Genomic DNA, 19,543 nt, shown 5'->3' on the forward strand with positions numbered 1-19,543 from the left:
AAAACTGGACAACACTAAGATTTGAGGTGTGAGTGTGGTGGGGGAGTAGAGAGGTGTCCTCTGGCTTAAAGCATGCTAAGGTTCACAATTGAGAAGAGAATAGAAACACTGAAAACCTTCAGATATTATTAGAAAATTTTATAGTTAATTTTGTATCTGTAAAATTTTTGAGGACTATCATCAGAAGAATAGAAAAGTGCTTCATAGCTTCCAGAGCCCACAGGGGGGAAGAAAAGGATCTTAGAAAACTTTTTTCAATCCAACAGAAGGGGAGAGAAGAGGGAAAAAAAATTAAGGAAAAATGAAAGTGAATACAAAAAATTTGTTAGGAATAAATCTAATTACAATAAATATAAGCAAATTAAATTCATTTCTCATGAGATTGTAATTTAAAAAGTCAGCTGTCTACCCCCTATAAGAGACATACCCAAACATCTTTTTTTTTTCTTTTAACATCTTTATTGGAGTATAATTGCTTTACAATGGTGTGTTAGTTTCTGCTTTATAACAAAGTGAATCAGTTATACATATACATATGTCCCCATATCTCTTCCCTCTTGCGTCTCCCTCCCTCCCACCCTCCCTATCCCACCCCTCTAGGTGGTCACAAAGCAGCGAGCTAATCTCCCTGTGCTATGTGGCTGCTTCCCACTAGCTATCTATTTTACGTTTGGTAGTGTATATATGTCCATGCCTTTCTCTCACTTTGTCCCAGCTCACCCTTCCCCCTCCCCGTCTCCTCAAGTCCATTCTCTAGTAGGTCTGTGTCTTTATTCCCATCTTGCCCCTAGGTTCTTCATGACAAGTTGTTGTTGTTTTTTTTTTAGATTCCATATATATATGTTAGCATACGGTATTTGTTTTTCTCTTTCTGACTTACTTCACTCTGTATGACAGACTCTAGGTCCATCCACCTCACTACAAGTAACTCAATTTTGTTTCCTTTTATGGCTGAGTAATATTTCATTGTATGTACGTGCCACATCTTCTTTATCCATTCATCTGTTGATGGACACTTAGGTTGCTTCCATGTCCTGGCTGTTGTAAATAGAGCTGCAATGAATATTTTGCAAATGAAACAACTGACAAAGGATTAATCTCCAAAATTTACAAGCAGCTCATGCAGCTCAATATCAAAAGAACAAACAACCCAATCCAAAAATGGGCAGAAGACCTTAATAGACATTTCTCCAAAGAAGATATACAGATTGCCAACAAACACATGAAAGGATGCTCAACATCACTAATCATTAGAGAAATGCAAATCAAAACTACAGTGACATATCACCTCACACCAGTCAGAATGGCCATCATCAAAAAATCTACAAACAGTAAATGCTGGAGAGGGTGTGGAGAAAAGGAAACCCTCTTGCACTGTCGGTGGGAATGTAAATTGATACAGCCACTATGGAGAACAGTATGGAGGTTCCTTAAAAAACTAAAAATAGAATTACCATATGACCCAGCAGTCCCACTACTGGGCATATACCCTGAGAAAACCATAATTCAAAAAGAGTCATGTACCAAACATCTTTTAAAAAAAGAAAACAGGTAATTCCCTGGCATCCAGTGGTTAGGAATCCATGCCCTCACTGCCAAGGGCCCAGGTTCAGTCCCTGGTCTGGGAACTAAGATCCTGTAAGCCGAGCTGCGTGGCCAAAAAAAAAAAAAGGAAAGAAAGTAAGAAAAAAAAAACTATACAAAAAGATTAAACATTAAGGGGAGAGAAAGCACACTGAGAAAATATTAACCAAAATAGAAATTTCAGATCAGAATCGACAGAAATTAGTAGCTGGATATAGACAGTTAAAAAGAAGTCAGATGACTGAAGTAGCATTTCCTGAGAAAACTAATTCTGAGGAGGTCTCTTTTTTTGTATTCAAATAAATTTGAGAAATGATGCATTCTTTGTCCCCCTTTTGGAACTATTCAAAGTGCATATCTGCATATTAAAGTAAGCCCTTAAATTCTTAGGTATCTGTTTAACTTTGTTTAACCCAGTATGTATTTTACCACAGAGCCTTTAATCAGTTTGACAGACTGCGGGCAGGAGGGTAGGAAATTACTGGGGTAGCTCTCAAATTGAAAGAAGAGCTTCAAGAGCCAGGGTTTTAGTGACTAGAATTGAGCACCTCATGCGGCTAAAATACTCTTTTTTGTCTTTATTATCTGCTAGTTTCTGCTGTGCTTTTGCTTGTCAACCTCATTATCTTTTACTGCAGACACTGTTCACCTGGGCCTTCAGTAACCTTAGCTTAGCAACCCAGGACAGAACTCTTGGTTTTGTTGTATTTCCTTGGCCCCATGGACTAGGTACTGTTTTCCTGAGGATGGAGCACCCTTATTGTCTATGAGCCCAACCCTTTGGCCAGAGAGGCAGGATTTGTTAACAGAAGGAGAATGGGAAACCTTACTGGCCAGAAACAAACAACATAGCTACCACATCACTGTAAACATCCAAAAACATCCTGTAGAAGTAGTGTTCTGAGGAACTGGCCTTGAGGAATGTTGCCGTGGGGTTTCTAGTGTATGCGGATAGTAGTAATGTCTTAACTGAGAAAGGACGTGCAGAAGGAAGAACCAGGTTGGGGTCTGTGTGAGAGGAGGGCTGAGCTCGTTAGATTGGACTTTTTTGGATTGGAAGCTTTTGGGGCCAAGGGACTATAACCCTGCCTTGAAGTTGCCTAGCCTAGTGCTGTGGATTGTAGTAGGAGTTCAGTAGTGCTGAATGGATATGTGGATTACCTGTGATTAACTTGTCATTTTCACAGATTGGTACAGTTGGAGATGAGATTCATTTTATAGGAGAGGGCTCTAAGGCTCAAAGCAATTGATTTACCCAGAATAACCCTGTCCTGTCAGAACTGGAGCTGGAACATAGGTCTGGCGTGCCTTCTCAAGGTGTTACGCTCTGAAGGTCGTGCCCTGCTGAGGAGACCTGAATTGGGGGTGAAATTCAGTGTACTCTCCACGTGCCAAACTTGGTGTTCTCACCTCCTTCTGTCTGTTTAAGGTGAAGCCTTTTTCTGATTTGGCCACCCAAAGGGGCTGCCTTTTTCTGGGTCATCTGCCCTGAAGGGTACCTTTTCACAGTTCACACAAAGGCACCATCATGTCTCATGCCTTTGGGTTAGAAGAAGACTAAATAACTAACCCATTGGCCTAAATCTGGCTTCATAATTAGGCAAATCAGACAACCGTCACTCTGCTTCCAAGTAGTATTATCTTTGGGATGATTGCCTTCTCTTGAATCTTGAAGCCATTTCACTTTGTTTTATATTTTCTCATGTTCCACATGCCTGCCCTTCACCCCAACTAAGTCAAGCCACTAGGTGTTATTTTTATGTATGATGGCATGTGTATATATGCCATGTATAACATATTGGGATTTTTTTCCCTGCTCCCATGTTTGTGGTTTAAATTTAAGTACCAATCTGCATGGACTTAAAATCATTTGCTTCTTTCTTTAGCCTATGCTTTTAGTTTAACCAGTTCTTGATCCTAGACCTTGTGTTTTGATCAGTGTCCTTTTTCACCTTAACTCCTAGCTGACCTCTCATCAGAATTTGTGCATTTTTCTTTGGGGGGCAACTTGGCCTAGTGGAATGAGCGTAATATTGAAAATTAGAGGATCCTAGTTTTGAGCCATTTGGCTCAACTGTGTACACTTATTTATTTCCCGTTAACTGTTGTGTATTTTTTAAATGGAGGTTATAAGACTCTAGTCTTCAATTTTCTCTACATAACTGCATTAATGATTTGTAAAATTCATTATATTGAAGTTAATAGCATCTCATTGAAATACTCTGATCTTTTGGAGTATGTGAGAATCAGAATGCCACCAATTAAAAAATTTTCTTTGGTATTCTAATTAATTTACTTATTTAATTTAAACGTACAGTGGTTGCAAATACTAAACCATCATCGATCTCCAGAACTCTTTTCATCTTGCAAATCTGTCACTCTGTACCCATTAAACAGTAGCTCCCTATTTCCCTCTTCCCCTCTCCCCTGGAAAGCCCATCTACTTTCTGTCTGTATGAATTTGACTACTCTGGGTACCTCATACAGCATTTGTCTTTTGGGGACTGGCCTATTTCACTTAGCACAATGTCCTCAAGTTTCATCCATGTTGTAGGATGTGTTAGAATTTCTTTCCTTTTTTTTTTTTTTTAATTAATTTATTTTTGCTGTGTTGGGTCTTCGTTTCTGTGCCAGGGCTTTCTCTAGTTGCGGCGAGTGGGGGCCACTCTTCATCGCGGTGTGCGGGCCTCTCACTATCGCGGCCTCTCTTGTAGCGGAGCACAGGCTCCAGACGCGCAGGCTCAGTAGTTGTGGCTCACGGGCCTAGTTGCTCCGCGGCATGTGGGATCCTCCCAGACCAGGGCTCGAACCCGTGTCCCCTGCATTAGCAGGCAGACTCAACCACTGCGCCACCAGGGAAGCCCCTTTCTTTCCTTTTTAAGGCTGAATAATACTCCATTGTACTTCTGCACCGTTTTACATTCCCACCAACAACGCATAGGGTTTCTAATTTCTCACATTCTCGCCATTGCTTGTTATATTTCTGTTTTGTTTTAGAGTTGCTATCCTAACGGACGTGAGGTTTTCTTTGGTATTCTTACAGAATAGATCCTGGTTCAGGTACGCTGAGCCAGACTTGGAACTGACAAGTTGACTTTGTATTCAGCATCCTGAACGAAATGAAGCTGCTGGCTGTGAGTGTAGTCAGGAGGTAGTTTGTATTAAGAGGTGAAGAGGGAGAAGGCTGTCGTGTCATCTGTGATAGGATGATGTATAATGGCTTATTCTTTACTTTCAGGGGAAAAAAAGGTAGGGCAAGAAACATTCCTTTCTGCCATGATTCATTCTCATGAAACCAGTGCAGAGTTCTCATACCACTTACATCGTCAACATTCAGTAGTGGCCTTTACCACATATTTGGTCTCACAGCATTCAGTAAAAGTTTTGTTCTGTAGGTTTTAGTGCTTGAAGTTGACCACAAATATAATAATTTTTTATTACTTCCTATAGGATTGTTTCTCTACTCAGTAAGGAAATAGTAAGTGGGATCTAAACTCTGTATAAACAGTAATGTGTCCTTGATCCTCATGCAGATCTGATCATTACCCTTTCTTAATATGATATCATTGCAACATAGAAGTGGTGGCAAAAGGGTACTGAATAACTAAGGGGCTGGAAAGAATGGCAGAGTGGACTACGGCTAGCTTACATTTGGAAGTGCCACCTCTTCAACTATGCCTGCCCCACAATTCCAGAGTCCAGGTTCTCAAGGGACTCCCCAGTGGGTTCTGGAGGCGATAATTCCCAGTTAGCTGAGTGTAGCTTGTTAGCACAGCCTTCATAATCTTTAGTTTCTTGCTATCCTGAGTTTACTCTGATTTGCTGCCGTGTTATCACCTGGCCTTTTGCTTATTCCTCCTCATTGTCTACCCTTCCTTCTTTGTCAGCCATCACTTCTTTTACCTTCCCCCAAAGTTATAGCAGAACTCATGTGAACGATCAGTTCTCTATAAAATAGAGGGCGGGGGGGCTTCCCTGGTGGTGCAGTGGTTGAGGGTCCGCCTGCCGATGCAGGGGACGCGGGTTCGTGCCCCGGTCCGGGAGGATCCCACATGCCGCGGAGCGGCTGGGCCCGTGAGCCATGGCCGCTGGGCCTGCGCGTCCGGAGCCTGTGCTCCGCAATGGGAGAGGCCACAGCAGTGAGAGGCCCTCGTACCGCAAAAAAAAAAAAAAAAAAAAAAAAAAAAATAGAGGGCGGATGATCATTATGCTTGTGTTTCTTCTCAAGCAAGCTGGAGATGGAGGGGAACCCCAGAGGTTTGTGGAATATGGCAGTGATGGGATTACTCAATTTGGATTATTAGCCTTTGCTATACTTTGTGATTGTTAATGCTGAATGCAAGGAATGTATAGAAAATGTACAGGGAAGTGTCTGACTCCTATCACAGAAAAATGTTGCAAATTATGCAACTCGTAAAGAAAGTAAAATAAAAGGACGTAAAGGCTGCAAGCTGTTTAATACCAGATTTCTTATTTGACTTTTAAAAATGATTTTTTTAAAACTGAAAGATACATTATCTGCAAGATGGAGTTTTAAAAATTACATTCTCCCAAGACATCATTAACTTTCTCCGTGGGCTCCAGATATGTAGCCTTTAGGAGGCTAGAGTTTCATAGCAAATCCAATGTTATGTACTATCTTGATCTGGGGTGGATGTCAGAGAATTGGTTTTTAAAGTGATTTTCAAAATAAAAGCAAACCACTTCATTCTCCAATTTACCGCACCCTTTAAAAACCCCACTCTGATGGCTTCTTTTCTGCGTTGGTCCTTCTCAAACCAGCCCAGCTCCATGCGGAACATTCTGTTGCTCTTTAAGCATAAGCAGGTCTATTGTGATATTTATCTGAATTCAAACAAGGCTAATTAAAAGAGCTGCTGACAGTTGTTGTGATCTGACTTTGACTGCAGCTTGATGGTCATTATGGGTAAATAATGAACCAGGTCTGCAAATGTAGCAGCTGCCAACTTGGGATAGAAGAATGGCTATTGCTTCCAATTTAAGGATCTATCGACCACTTCCCTTCTCCCTGCAGATCTTCTGCAGAAAACTAATGTTTTCTGCTGCTGTGTATTGTGGTTTCAGCTGTTTCAGATAGAGCCTATAATTTCCTTCTTTAATATTTAACTTAGGACATTATTAGCTTTCAGAGTTAACAACTTTTCTATTTTGAAGAAGTTCAGCTTTGTCCTTGTGTGTGCTATAACTAGCTGACCAGCTGTAGTTTATTTGTATGCATTTAATTTGTATTATGTGGGAAACAGCTAGCCTGAAAGAGCAAGGTGCAGCTTTATGAAGATGTTTCAAAATCCTATGTAGATGGGTGTTTTGTTTGTTTTGTTTTGTTTTTAAAGAGATAGATGCATGTCCGTTGCTTCTGTTTTCTTATAGATGGACACCTTTTGCCAAACCTCAGATTTGGGTTTTGTTCACTGCATCAATGACTTATGAAATATTTTGATACAAAGCTTTATTTATCAGTTCAGAGGAACTGCAGTGACTTTCATTAAAATGCAGTACTGAATATATTGTCACTGCGTCATGAACTTTTCCTTATGCTATTAGCAAGTAGGAACAGGTGCATTAAAGGTAAGAGAAAAACACATTGCATTCATAGATTAATATACTCCCTTGCAGATTTCCCACACTTATAAAATAGAGCGTCTGGATTTAAAAGTCACATTCTAGAATTTAACACCAGCTAGTACTTAACAACACATCCCTAGCATTTGTTCACCTGCCATGGAAAAGGCTATCTGCCTTTGTAAAGGCTGAGGATACAGTGGTGCTTTGTGCATAATGTAGCAGAGCTTCGAGATCTTGCTGGGAGGAAATGATCCCAAACATGCCCTCAAAAGAAAAGTCTTATTTTGAAAAATAATGATGAAAAATTGATTATTTCTCCATGTATTTGTGTCTATGTTTATTTCAGGAAAAAACGAACTAAACTTTGTTTAGTGCAGTGAACGTTTTTGCTTTTCCATTTCCAGCCTGGATAATGCCAGAAATAGTGTTAACAAGGGGTTATGTTATGCTGGCTTATGTTAAACCAGATCACCCCCTAACATGTGCAGAGCCATTCATCTGTGTCACCAAAACCCAAGAGAACATCTGACATGGACTCTGAAACAGAAACAGTGATCACTTACAAATCAAACATGGCACGCTCTAAACTGATTGTGCACGGCAATCTTTTCTAGAAAGGACAACTAATTGAACATGATAAAGTGTAAAGTTAATTAATACCCTTAAATTTGTTGATTACTTTCACGAGATTATATTGTTCGTTGAGTAGCAGCTTTCTGTCCCAGCTGTCGCCTTTTTCAGCGAATGTCGCTGGTAAACAATAGAGACACCATAACAAGTCGTAAATGGTCCCTGTGACAGCAGCCCCTTGTGAGGCTGCATCTGTAGAAAATGATTAGAACAATTGCATTTTAAAGATGGCTCACATTGCAGCCCAAGTCCCATTGGCCCTCTTCTTGATCTCTTTTGATGGCAGACTGGTTAAAACATTTAAGTTCTTTTGAGTAAATTAAGTGATTTACTATGTTTTGCTATATATCAATGAGAGTGCTTTGGTGGCAGGATTTTTACAGTATTAAAGACAAATCTAACTCGATTGTACTTTTTAGATTTCCATCTCTTCCTTCTCTGGATTTGAAGACTTCTTTCAAGAGTCATAGGATCGAAAATGATCTCCTTATTTGTGACTTATAAATGGTTATTCTAAGTTACCTGCACTTGCATAATAGTTTTTCTGTCAAATCCCTTGGTTCAGCTTCTCAGTAAGGCTAAATTCTATATTTCAGTTCTTTGCTACTGCTTGGCTAAGTTCTTCGACGTGTTCAAGCTGAGTAGATCTACTTTTTGTTATATTTAAGTTTTTTATAACACCAGGGTAATAACTGTGTAAAATATCTTTCCAATGTATTCTTTCATTTGAGCTTCAAATTAAGTATGGCAGGTGTTTTTATATCACCATTTGTAGATGGAGCAACCAAGACTGAGAGGTGTTGTAACTGGTCCAGGTGGTGTGACCTTCACTCCAGGTCACAACTCAGATCACAAGTTCATTTTTTAAGTCTTCATTCTAATGTCTCCATACGTGTGCACTTAACGCTCACGCATGCTTATTCAGCAATAAGTGAAAATGCTGTTATCACATGTGGAGAATCATGCTGCTCCAAAGTTGAGCTTTTTTGATAAGCTAGAAAACATTGTCTTACTATTCTTGGTCATTTTATTGATCATTGATTTCTTCTCTGCCTACCTCCTAAAAAGACAATGAATGTTTATCAGACACATGCTGGATGCTAAGATTCAAACAGCTCATGCCTATAAGGATCTTATCAAGACACCAGAAGAATCATTGATTAGTATCAGTGCTTTACTAGAGATATCACTAGGAATGTTATAAGAATAGAAGAAGGGGGTCATGGTCATGCACTGCTTCTCAGAGTTGACCTGAGTTGAGTCTTGAAAGATAAGCAGGAGTTAGGCAAAGAAGAAAGGGAAGGGAATTTCTTACGAGGGAACAGCCCAGGAAAGGCATGGATGCATGCAAAGTCATTGCACATGACAGCCACTGTAAATGGGTTTCAGTATGCATTGCATAGTGGGTTTTGTTGCAGGGGGTAGATGAGGAAACCAGAGAAGTGGTTGGAGTTCATTGAGAAGAATATTAAAAATGAAATTATCAGAAACCATTTAAGGAGAAAGAAGAGAAAGTTATTGCTTCCTGCAACTCAAGAAAAGGGGGGAAGATACAGTGAATTATGTAGGTCTCTTTTTTGCCGAAACATAAACATTTAAGTACTTCAGAAAAAATAACTTAATGGAAAAAATAGAAACTGTGAGACTATATAGAAATGGTGAGGAATAATGAATAATGTCTTCAGCTGCTGGTCACGTTCATGTTAATGCATAACTTAAGACTTAAGCCTGTTTTGGTTCTTCTGTCAAATAAAAATGCCAAAGATTAGGATAAACGTAAATATTAGAATGAGGTTATTAATATTGACTTATATTATAGGTACAAGGCTAAGATTAGCCAGAAAATGATGTAAAGTGGGAACTGAGTTTTAGCTCAGTTTAACTTGAAAAAATTATCACTGCTTTCGATGTAAAAATATGAAGAACATTGTCCATTACTTCATTTACTGTCACCTGCATAAAGTTCCAAATAATATTTTAAGCATGTAATTTAGTTCAAGGATAAGTTATGTTTTCCTTGAGACTGCTTTATTTCTCTCCCAAATAGGGTTTGCCAAAAAACTGAGATCTGTATTTGAAATTCATTGTGAAATCTTATGGTTTCATTTTGGTATTTGTTCTTAATTCTGATTTTCAGTTTTCTGATTGTTTTGTTCTAGTAAGCAAACTCAAATCTGTTGTAAAGAGAGGTAGGGTATTATGTACATTTAGATAACAGGCAGAACTCAGTGTCTGTATAAACAGACAAAATTATTTGCTCACTTCATGTTATTTGAAACTGCTCTGAACGCAATTTACAAGTGGATTCATAATACCTGTATTCTTATCAAAGTCTTCACAAACCTACCGACAGTTAACAGTAAGACCATTACTCTCCGAGAACAATTTCTTATTTGCTTCTTCACCCTTTCTCTTTCTGAGAATCATTATTCTTTTGATGATAGAGGTTGAAAAACAGAAGGAAAGGGGGAATCGGGATATGGCGGAGATTGTCCTCATCCACCTGGCACTTGGTATACGACGCTACCTTTTGGCATTTACTTCTGAGTATATGTTTCTTTTTCCTAATTATGTGTTAGACTTTTTGAGGGCAAAGACTGTGTTTTATACCTATCATGACCTTACATTTTGGACTTTCTGGAATAGTTGTGTTTCAGATAGATAGTCTCCTAATACCAGAAAATGGGTCCTAATTTTTGATTTAGAAAATATGCTTATTCCCTGAATAATTGTACCTAGCACAGAGATCTAGCAAGTTGTTAAAGGCACTGAAGAGATACTTGCTGCTGATATTTTCTTCTTTGAACCTCCTTACAACTATGTGTATACCTCTCCTGTAGCATGCATTAACAGTCTTTTATTTTATTTTATTTATTTATTTTCTTGCGGTACGCGGGCCTCTCACTGTTGTGGCCTCTCCCGTTGCGGAGCAACAGGCTCCGGATGCGCAGGCTCAGCGGCCATGGCTCACGGGCCCAGCTGCTCCGCGGCATGTAGGATCTTCCCGGACCGGGGCACGGACCGGGGCACGAACCCGTGTCCCCTGCATCGGCAGGCGGACTCCCAACCACTGCACCACCAGGGAAGCCCAACAGTCTTTTATTATTCATCATATTTGTGTGTTTTCCTTATCTCTTTTCCCATCTCCATACACACCCACCCACGCACTGCCATCACCACAAACACTAGTTGTCAGACTCCTTGAGGGCAAGGACTGTTTCTTTGTCATTCTCAGGGTTGAGAACCACTGAGGAATGGATTTCGAATGGTCACATTTTTTATGTCAACTATTAGTAGGAGTGGCAGGAAAGAAAGAAGGAAGGTAGTTTAGATAATGGAGGCTCCCTGTGATACCTTTTCTATAAAGGGGAGGAGAGACTTAGAGACTTAGATTAGATTTAAAGTGCTTGATTGAAATCAAACTGCTACCAAGAGAAGTGATAGATGTCTATCACTTTAAAAGCAGGGTAGTCCGCCACCCATTTTGAATGGTTTGGGCATTTGCCTTTTCATTTGTCTGTACAAATGAGTTCAGTTTTTCTGATTCTAGGGTCATGAGAGAGAAACACGGGAGGCATCATCACAGGAAAGCGTTAGATAAAGCATTAAAGGCAACCACAAGTCTTTAGGCTTGTCAGATTTAATTACCGTCGTTACATGAGAAAATTCATTTTCTATTTCTTTTCTCTAATCTGGAACTTTTTATATATTATTTGCATAAAATGAAACGTACTGCAGTTTTGTGTATTAATATGATGTGGGAAAGTGTATGTATGTGAACTTGAGAATCCCAAATTACAGAATTTCAAAAGCTTAAACGTAACTCAGTGATAATCTTGTCTAATCATCTCACCTTATAGGTGAAAAAACTTGCTAGAACGACAAATGCTTTGTTCGTGTCTCTAGGAGAGCAGCTCTCGCACATACTGCAGTCACTCATTTCCTTGCTCTTCCCTTCACCGTTGCTTCCTCTTCTCTCTTGGAATACATACTGTATTTACTGAGCATCTCCTATGTACCAGACACTGGGAATATGGGGTAAATAAGCCAGAGTCGCTGCTCTCATGGAGCTAATTTTCATGTAGGGAATACAGATCAGAAACAAATAGAGGTGTTAATATAAACAGGTGGTAATCAATGCTGTGAATAAAATTAAATCAGGAAAAAGGGATGGAGAGTGGCAGGATGCCATTTTAGATTGTTAGGTTGAGGGGTCAGGGACGGCCTCTCTAAAGAGGTGAATTTTGAGAAGAAACCTGAATGAAATAAAGGAAACAAGTCATAAATATCTAGGAAAAGAACATTCCAGGCAGAAGGAATAGCAAGTGCAAGCCTTTGAGATGGGGACTTACTTGACCTGTTTCAGGAATAGCAAGGAGGCCAGGGTGGCTGGAAAGCAGAGAGCAATGAAGAGAATGGTATGAAATGAGATAGGAGAGGTAGCCAAGGGCCACATCACGTACCACTTTGTAGGACTTTGGATTTTATATGAGAGTGATGGGACACTTTGGAGTCTGGAGAGTAGGGAAGGAACATGAACTAGAATTATACAGTTGACCCTTGAACAACAGGAGATGTACTTACATGCAGATTTTTTTCAATAGTAAATATTACTGTACTACACGATCCATGGTTGGTTGAATCTGCAGCTGCAGAGGGCTGACCATAAATAGACTCAGATTTTCACCTGTGCAGGGGGTCAGTGCCCCTCACCCCTGCATTGTTCAAGGGTCAGCTGTATTTTAAAAGGATTCCTCTGGCTGCTGTATGGAGAATAGACTTTGGAGGCAAGAGCTAAAGGGAGATCAGGTAGGAGGCTATTGCAGTAATTCAGGTGAGAGATGGTGATGGCTCATCCCAGGTGGTAGTGATGGCTAAGGAGAGAAGGGGCTGGATCACGGATGTGTAACTTAAGGATCAGGGACATATGTTATTCATCTATAACCCTAGGGCTTACCATGGGCTTGATTCTTAGTAGATTAACTTTGCTGAATGAATAAAACCAAACAAATGCAGCATTCTTGTCATTTTCCCATGCTATGATGCTTTTGAAAGGTTTTACAAGAGGTCTTCACTGTAATCTTAATATCACTGGCTATGGACCACTTTAGTATTTCTCTTTTTTTAAGATTATTTATTTTTGGCTGCATTGGGTCTTCACTGCTGCGCTCAGGCTTTCTCTCGTTGTGTTGAGCAGGGGCTACTCTTTGTTGCGGTGCACGGGCTTCTCATTACAGTGGCTTCTCTTGTTTCAGAGCATGGACTCTAGGCACGCGAGCTTAAGTAGTTATGGCATGCAAGCTCAGTAGATGTGGCTTGCGGGTTCTAGAGCGCAGGCTCAGTAGTTGTGGTGCATGGGCTTAGTTGCTCCGCGGCATGTGGGATCCTCCCGGACCAGGGCTAGGACCCACGTCCCCTTCATTGGCAGGCGGATTCTTAACCACTGCGCCACCAGGGAAGTCCTGTATTTCTTAATCTGGACCAGCCTGCTTCCATTATTTATAGGATTGGCTCAAGCCAGCCAGTGTTTAGCCAGAGAGGCTAAAATTATCCTGGAAAAGACAGTGGCTTAGGTAACCAAATAGGAAAGGACTCAACGCATTATATAGGTGAGGATAAAACTCCCACTTTGCAGATTCAGGTTATAAAGTAGTAAGGCCTTACATTTAAATAGCATTTTATATTTTACAGCATCATATATTCACAGCCACTCTATGAAGAAGTTATTAATGCTTTTCCTATTTTATACACTGAAACTCAGAGAAGTTTTGTAATTTGTTTATAATAACAAATAACATAGCCAGCACATCCCAAAACCAGATATTTCATCTCCAGATCCTTTACTGTTTGTTCCATGCTCATAAATTAATTTACTGAACAACTATTTATTGAATGTATCACACACTGTGACAGATAAGGGAATGCTGACATAAACATGGCCCAATGCTCACCTTGTGAGTGCTTTATGGTGTCACAGAGGAATTGGGTAAGAGAGTCAAAGATTTTAATTTAATAAGGTGTATAAATGCTGTAATAAAATTAAGCACAGGACATATTTTGGTTTTGTATGTACAATTACTAAAATATAAGGTAAAATAAATACTTCTCCCAATATTCTTTCAGCTGCCTAATTATATATTCTATATTTTCCTATTTTGGGGAGTGGACCTGAATTAAAATGGCATGGCAGTGTAATTTATGGTTTCTTATTCATAGACATCAAAATATTTCTATACAATGTCTTCTGAAGTCCATGAGATGTCTTAACACAGCTTTAGCGTTCTGGCTTTCTATATGTTATTTCAAAGCTCAAAATGGTTGCATTTATTTGGGGATAACTTAGTTCTTAATTTTGCCTTTGCAATGGGACTAGCCTTGATAGTGTCATATGGTTGAATATGCATGGAAAGTTAGAATTTGGTCCCAGGGAATGCCAAAACTTCAGAATTACCCAGGTTAGTCAGACGCTTACATTTGAATGTAGATTATGATAAAGCTGGAAATAATTATACCACCATAATGAGCGGAGGAAGGAGTGGAAATACCACAGACTTCTGAATTAAAAGATGAATTATTCTTTTGTGGTCTTCTCTTAAGTAACTTATTTCTTCTTTTTGAAGTGCATGTTTGAACACGTGAGAAAGTACACCTGTCAAAAGATTAACCAGCTGAGAACCATTGTCGGCATTAATTTTCCTTTAATAAATGACTCTCTGAAGCTATTTAGCAGCCTGTAATCTAGATACAAAGCTATTGACCTATGATGGATGGTGCTGGATTTGTTTGTAAGCTTTGACTTATATCATCTACATAATTTCTCCAGGTCGGAGCAACAGGATTTAGAGTGAGGTTGGTTATGTGGTTCAAATTAAAATGGCCATAGAAATTGAGCAAAAATAATTGTAAAACATTAATGATCCCACCATCTTGGTGAAGTAAATTAGAAACTGATGAAATGACAGTCACTTAAACTTCAACATTATCAGAATGTTCAAATGACACAGATGAGTTAATTAAAAGCATTTCTTATAATTGGGTTTTTGTACATAACCAGTTCCACAGTGTCTGAAAATATTGTGAAATAATGTAATTTAACCATATATAAGCATCTCAGGCTTTCAAAACATGTGGGCACTTCCTCTACCAACACTGTTTGGCTGACATAATGCTGACTTCTTTTGCTTTCAATAATTAGTTAAAAATAGCATGAACTGTAAAATAGAAAGGCTACTTGGTTTGGCAGTAGCAAAATATTCACAATTTGAATGAAATAAGGATCTCCTCATTTGGCTTTTTATGTATTAAAAACTGTGTATTCATTGAATAAATTAAATTCAAAAGTAGGCCATTACTTGCAGCTGTGTATATTCGAATGGCCAGGTTTGATACATAGTACAATTATGGTTTCTTTTTTTAAAATAAATTTATTTATTTATTTTTGGCTGTGTTGGGTCTTAGTTTCTGCATGAGGGCTTTCCCTAGGTGCGGCGAGCGGGGGCCACTCTTCATCGCAGTGCGCGGGCCTCTCACTATCGCGGCCTCTGTTGTTGCGGAGCACAGGCTCCAGACGCGCAGGCTCAGTAGTTGTGGCTCACAGGCCCAGTTGCTCCACGGCATGTGGGATCTTCCCAGACCAGGGCTCGAACCCGTGTCCCCTGCATTGGCAGGCAGATTCTCAACCACTGCGCCACCAGGGAAGCCCCAGTTATGGTTTCTTTATTCCTAGCTGTACTATAAATAAGTTGTAAAGGCAAAAATTGTACTAATATAGCTCTTCCACACACTTTCCTGGTTGTGAACAACAAAACCTAACTTGAAAATTATAAATGAAGATTTCTCTAATGCTAAAAGTAGTAATAATGCTCTTGGTTTTATTTTATAGTTAATAAAAATTTAGATGAGTGAAGTTCCCCCCCACTTCCTTTTTAAGACAAGTCTAGGCCATATTTTCTGTGCTGAAGTAGAAGTTGCTTCTCCAATCATTTCCATTAGTGAACATACATCAAACCTTTGCTAAGGAGTGACCAAACCAATGTTAAAGTTTATTTCTTCTTCCTGACATATCACTAAGAATGAATTGCCCAAAAGGTGTACAGGCATACCTCATTTTATTGCTCTTCACAAATATTGGGTTTTTCTATTATATTGTATATAGAATGGATAAACAACAAGGAAGGTCCTACTGTATAGCACAGGGAACTATATTCAATATCCTGTGATAAACCATAATGGAAAATAATTTTAAAAAGAATGTATATATGTATAACTGAATCACTTTGCTATACAGTGGAAATTAATATGACATTGTAAATCAACTATACTTCAATAATTTATTTTAAAAAGACAAATATTGTGGTAACCTTGGTGTCAGATGATGCTTAGCATTTTTAGCAGTAAAGAATTTTTAAATTAAGATGTGTACATTGTTTTTATAGACATAATGCTATTGCCCATGTAATAGACTACAGTATTCATGTGACTCTCACCTTATTGTAATATTCACCTTATGGGGGTGGTCTGGAACTGACCCCACAAAATCTTCAAGCTATGTGTGCCTGTATAGCAGGAGGGAAAAGAAAAATCAAATAATATTAGAAAGTGCACATCAGAGTAATCAGTCTAGCTAAGCAACTGTTTTCTTTACCTTAAAGAACCTTTTTTTTTTTTTTTTTTTTTTGCGGTACGCGGACCTCTCACTCTTGTGGCCTCTCCCGTTGCGGAGCACAGGCTCTGGACGCACAGGCTCAGCAGCTATGGCTCACGGGCCCAGCCGCTCCGCGGCATGTGGGATCTTCCCAGACCGGGGCATGAACCCATGTCCCCTGCATCGGCAGGCGGACTCTCAACCACTGCGCCAACAGGGAAGCCCTACCTTAAAGAATCTTTACCTACAAAGAATCTTTCCATCTGAAACGCCTACTTGTTTACGGGAGAAAGAGACAAGTCCCTCTCTTTGTAGATCTCATCTGTACATAGTGTGCAGAGAACGAGCGAGTGAGCCAGAGACCCCAGATCCAGACTCGGGCAGCTGACCCCTCTGGCTGCTCCCGTGCTGGTCAGGGCACAGGTCATCTTTTTAATATACTTTCTATTACTGAATAGGTTTCTCAGGAGAATAAGAGATGCATGGGAATAATAAAATTCACATTTTAAATCCCCATGGTACTCCATGATCGTGCCAGAATATTTGAGATGAATGCAGAGTTTGACTGAATCTGAATGTCCCCTTTGGCTTATAAGTAACCTGCATGATACTTGACAATTAAAATATTCCAAGAGAGGCTTATGCCTGACATAAATATAACTTGGAGGCAAGGTGTTTTCATTTGGTTTGAGGATTTTCTCTAATTTTATAATATACTTAAACACTTGAAGAAATGTAACCCTCTTCTTCTATCCCTTTACCCCCCAAACTATTCAGGTGTGGGAGCTGCTCGGTCTGGGAACCTCACGTTTATGGTGGGAGGAGTCGAAGAAGAATTTGCTGCTGCCCAAGAGCTTCTGGGGTGCATGGGCTCCAATGTGGTGCATTGTGGAGCCGTTGGGACTGGGCAGGTAACGTTTGTACAGCAGTGACACTGACTTGATGATATAGAATCAGCTAATGTTCATTTTTCTTTCCTGACCACAATTTGATTCCTCCTTACTCTGTTCAATCTGTGGATTCTTCGTTTGCTCAGATTTTCTAAAATTAATTTGGAATGAGTTAGTTTTCCATCATTCCTGTTGGAAGTAAGCAGAGATAAACCAGTAATTTAAAAAGACATCAAAAGTTCCATCATTTCAAACTTTGACATACTTATCCCAGTGACCACAGAAATTATCCTTAAAATGGCTTCTATATGAAGTGCTTGTGTTATCTGATTTGCTGTTATCTTCCCTCTAATTTTGTAACTGCTCACCACAGCTCTATTTGTAGTACTGTCGGGTAGAAGTAACCTATGCCCTTTAATCTTTTTCTTAAAAAACCAGATCATTTTCATTAAGAAATGTGTTATATCGATTCTCTGATCAGGTAGAGGTGAATGACTACAATGAACTCTGAAATTAAACTGGTTGTCCCCCTCCCACCCAACACACACACACACACACACTATCACTCACTCCTCTTCCTGCTTTGTCCTGGTCACTGGTACCAGCTTTATCTTATTCAGGACTTTGGTGTGATCTTAGATATATCTGTTGTCTCCATTCCCTGGTCCAGTCAGTCTCCAGGTTCTATTGATTTTTGCTTCAGTGGCTCTCATTGTTGGCTATCTTGTTCATTCCACGCATTACCTGGTTCAATCTTTCATTATCTCACACCTTGTTTACTGTTCACTGGGCCTAGTAGATCTCTGGATACCAGGTTTACCACTTTGCCAACATTGTAACCAAAACCAACTCCATCAAGATGCTTGTATCATCATAGGTTTCCCAGATCTGACGCTTTGCACAGATCCCTATTTCGTACCACGTCAAATGTGGACACTAGCTTCCGTAGCTCTTGACATAGTCTTAACTATCAAACTTCTCCTCATTCCTTAAAACCACTGCACATGAGTCCATTTTCTTACTGTTCTCAGGAGTATCTCATGCCCTTGCGTATTTATTTTTTTCCCTGCTCTCCTTCTTTCCCTCTCTTGCCTATTTAAATCCTGCCTGGCCTTCTGAGAGATGGTTTCAGGTTCTGCTTCCTCTCCGCACCTGCCCTCAGTGATCTGGTTTCTCTGAACGCCTGTCTCTGTCTTACAGTTTCTACCATACAGTTTACCACTTAGTTGTGTTTGCTTGTTCATTGCCTTTTCATTTGGTGTGTTACTCCTGTTTCCCTAGTTAGAATGTCAGCCTCATTCCTGAAGGAGCAGTTGTGCCACATCAATCAGTATTCCCTGGTGTGCTTGCGCCCATAGGAGTAGCTCAGTCGCCACACCGCAGAACTCTTCCCTAGGGGAAGAGGACCCCCTCCCAGTCTGCTCTGGGATCTTGTGTTAGGCTCAGAGGGAGGCTTGCAGCACCAAGTGCCTTTCCTCCTTTGAAAGAATCAAAAGTTGGATGCTCTTACTTTTAGAAACGTGGAATAGGGTGAAGAAATCTTCCTGTGAGTTATAGCTTGAAAATAAAGATATTTAATATGTACTCAATTTATTTTCAGGCTGCGAAGATCTGCAACAACTTGCTGTTAGCTATTAGTATGATTGGAACCGCTGAAGCTATGAATCTGGGAATCAGGTTTGTTGAATAGTACATTTTCATATACTAACAGTTTTTATGAGCTTTCCGTTTTGATTTTCTGATGTTGAAAACAAATGTTCATGAGAGATAAATCAGTTGATCTAGGAACATTGTGAAAGTATTTCATTATTGAACTTTAATAGACTTTGCTTATTGGACGACCAATAGGACCCTGGAGAGCATGAATGCTCTCTGCCATAAGCCATAAAATGTATTGTGCTTTATATTTGAAGTTACATTATCCTTTTTATATGGGAGCTCCATTTCTTCTATTATGTCGAAAGGCAAGAGACACTTTTACTATAAAATTTAAACAATCTCTGGCAGTGTAGGACACATTTGTATAAAATACAGTTTTAATGTATAGTGAATTCAGGTGTTATGCTACCATGTGACTGGTTTTATGTATCTATTTTAAATATAGTCCCCAAAATCTACACTAAAAGGGTTCTTGGTTGTTTATTCTCAGGATAAACTGGATGGCATTCATAAAGCCGAAACTCGTATGCATAACTCTTTTCATTTTAAC

The 19,543-nt window shown here is 39.5% G+C and overlaps 1 protein-coding gene across 1 annotated transcript in view; it reads left to right on the forward strand.

Moving 5' to 3' along the window:
• Positions 1–19,543, forward strand: part of HIBADH (3-hydroxyisobutyrate dehydrogenase) — a 104,805-nt gene that overhangs the window by 72,918 nt on the left and 12,344 nt on the right. The window contains exons 5-6 of the mRNA XM_082662096.1: positions 17,222–17,355; positions 18,935–19,011. Coding sequence (XP_082518222.1) covers positions 17,222–17,355; positions 18,935–19,011 — 211 coding nt within the window. The remainder of the gene's footprint in view (positions 1–17,221; positions 17,356–18,934; positions 19,012–19,543) is intronic.

Source organism: Grampus griseus (genome assembly GCF_964374135.1).
Source record: "Grampus griseus genome assembly, chromosome: 9".
Classification (NCBI taxonomy): Eukaryota; Metazoa; Chordata; class Mammalia; order Artiodactyla; family Delphinidae; genus Grampus; species Grampus griseus.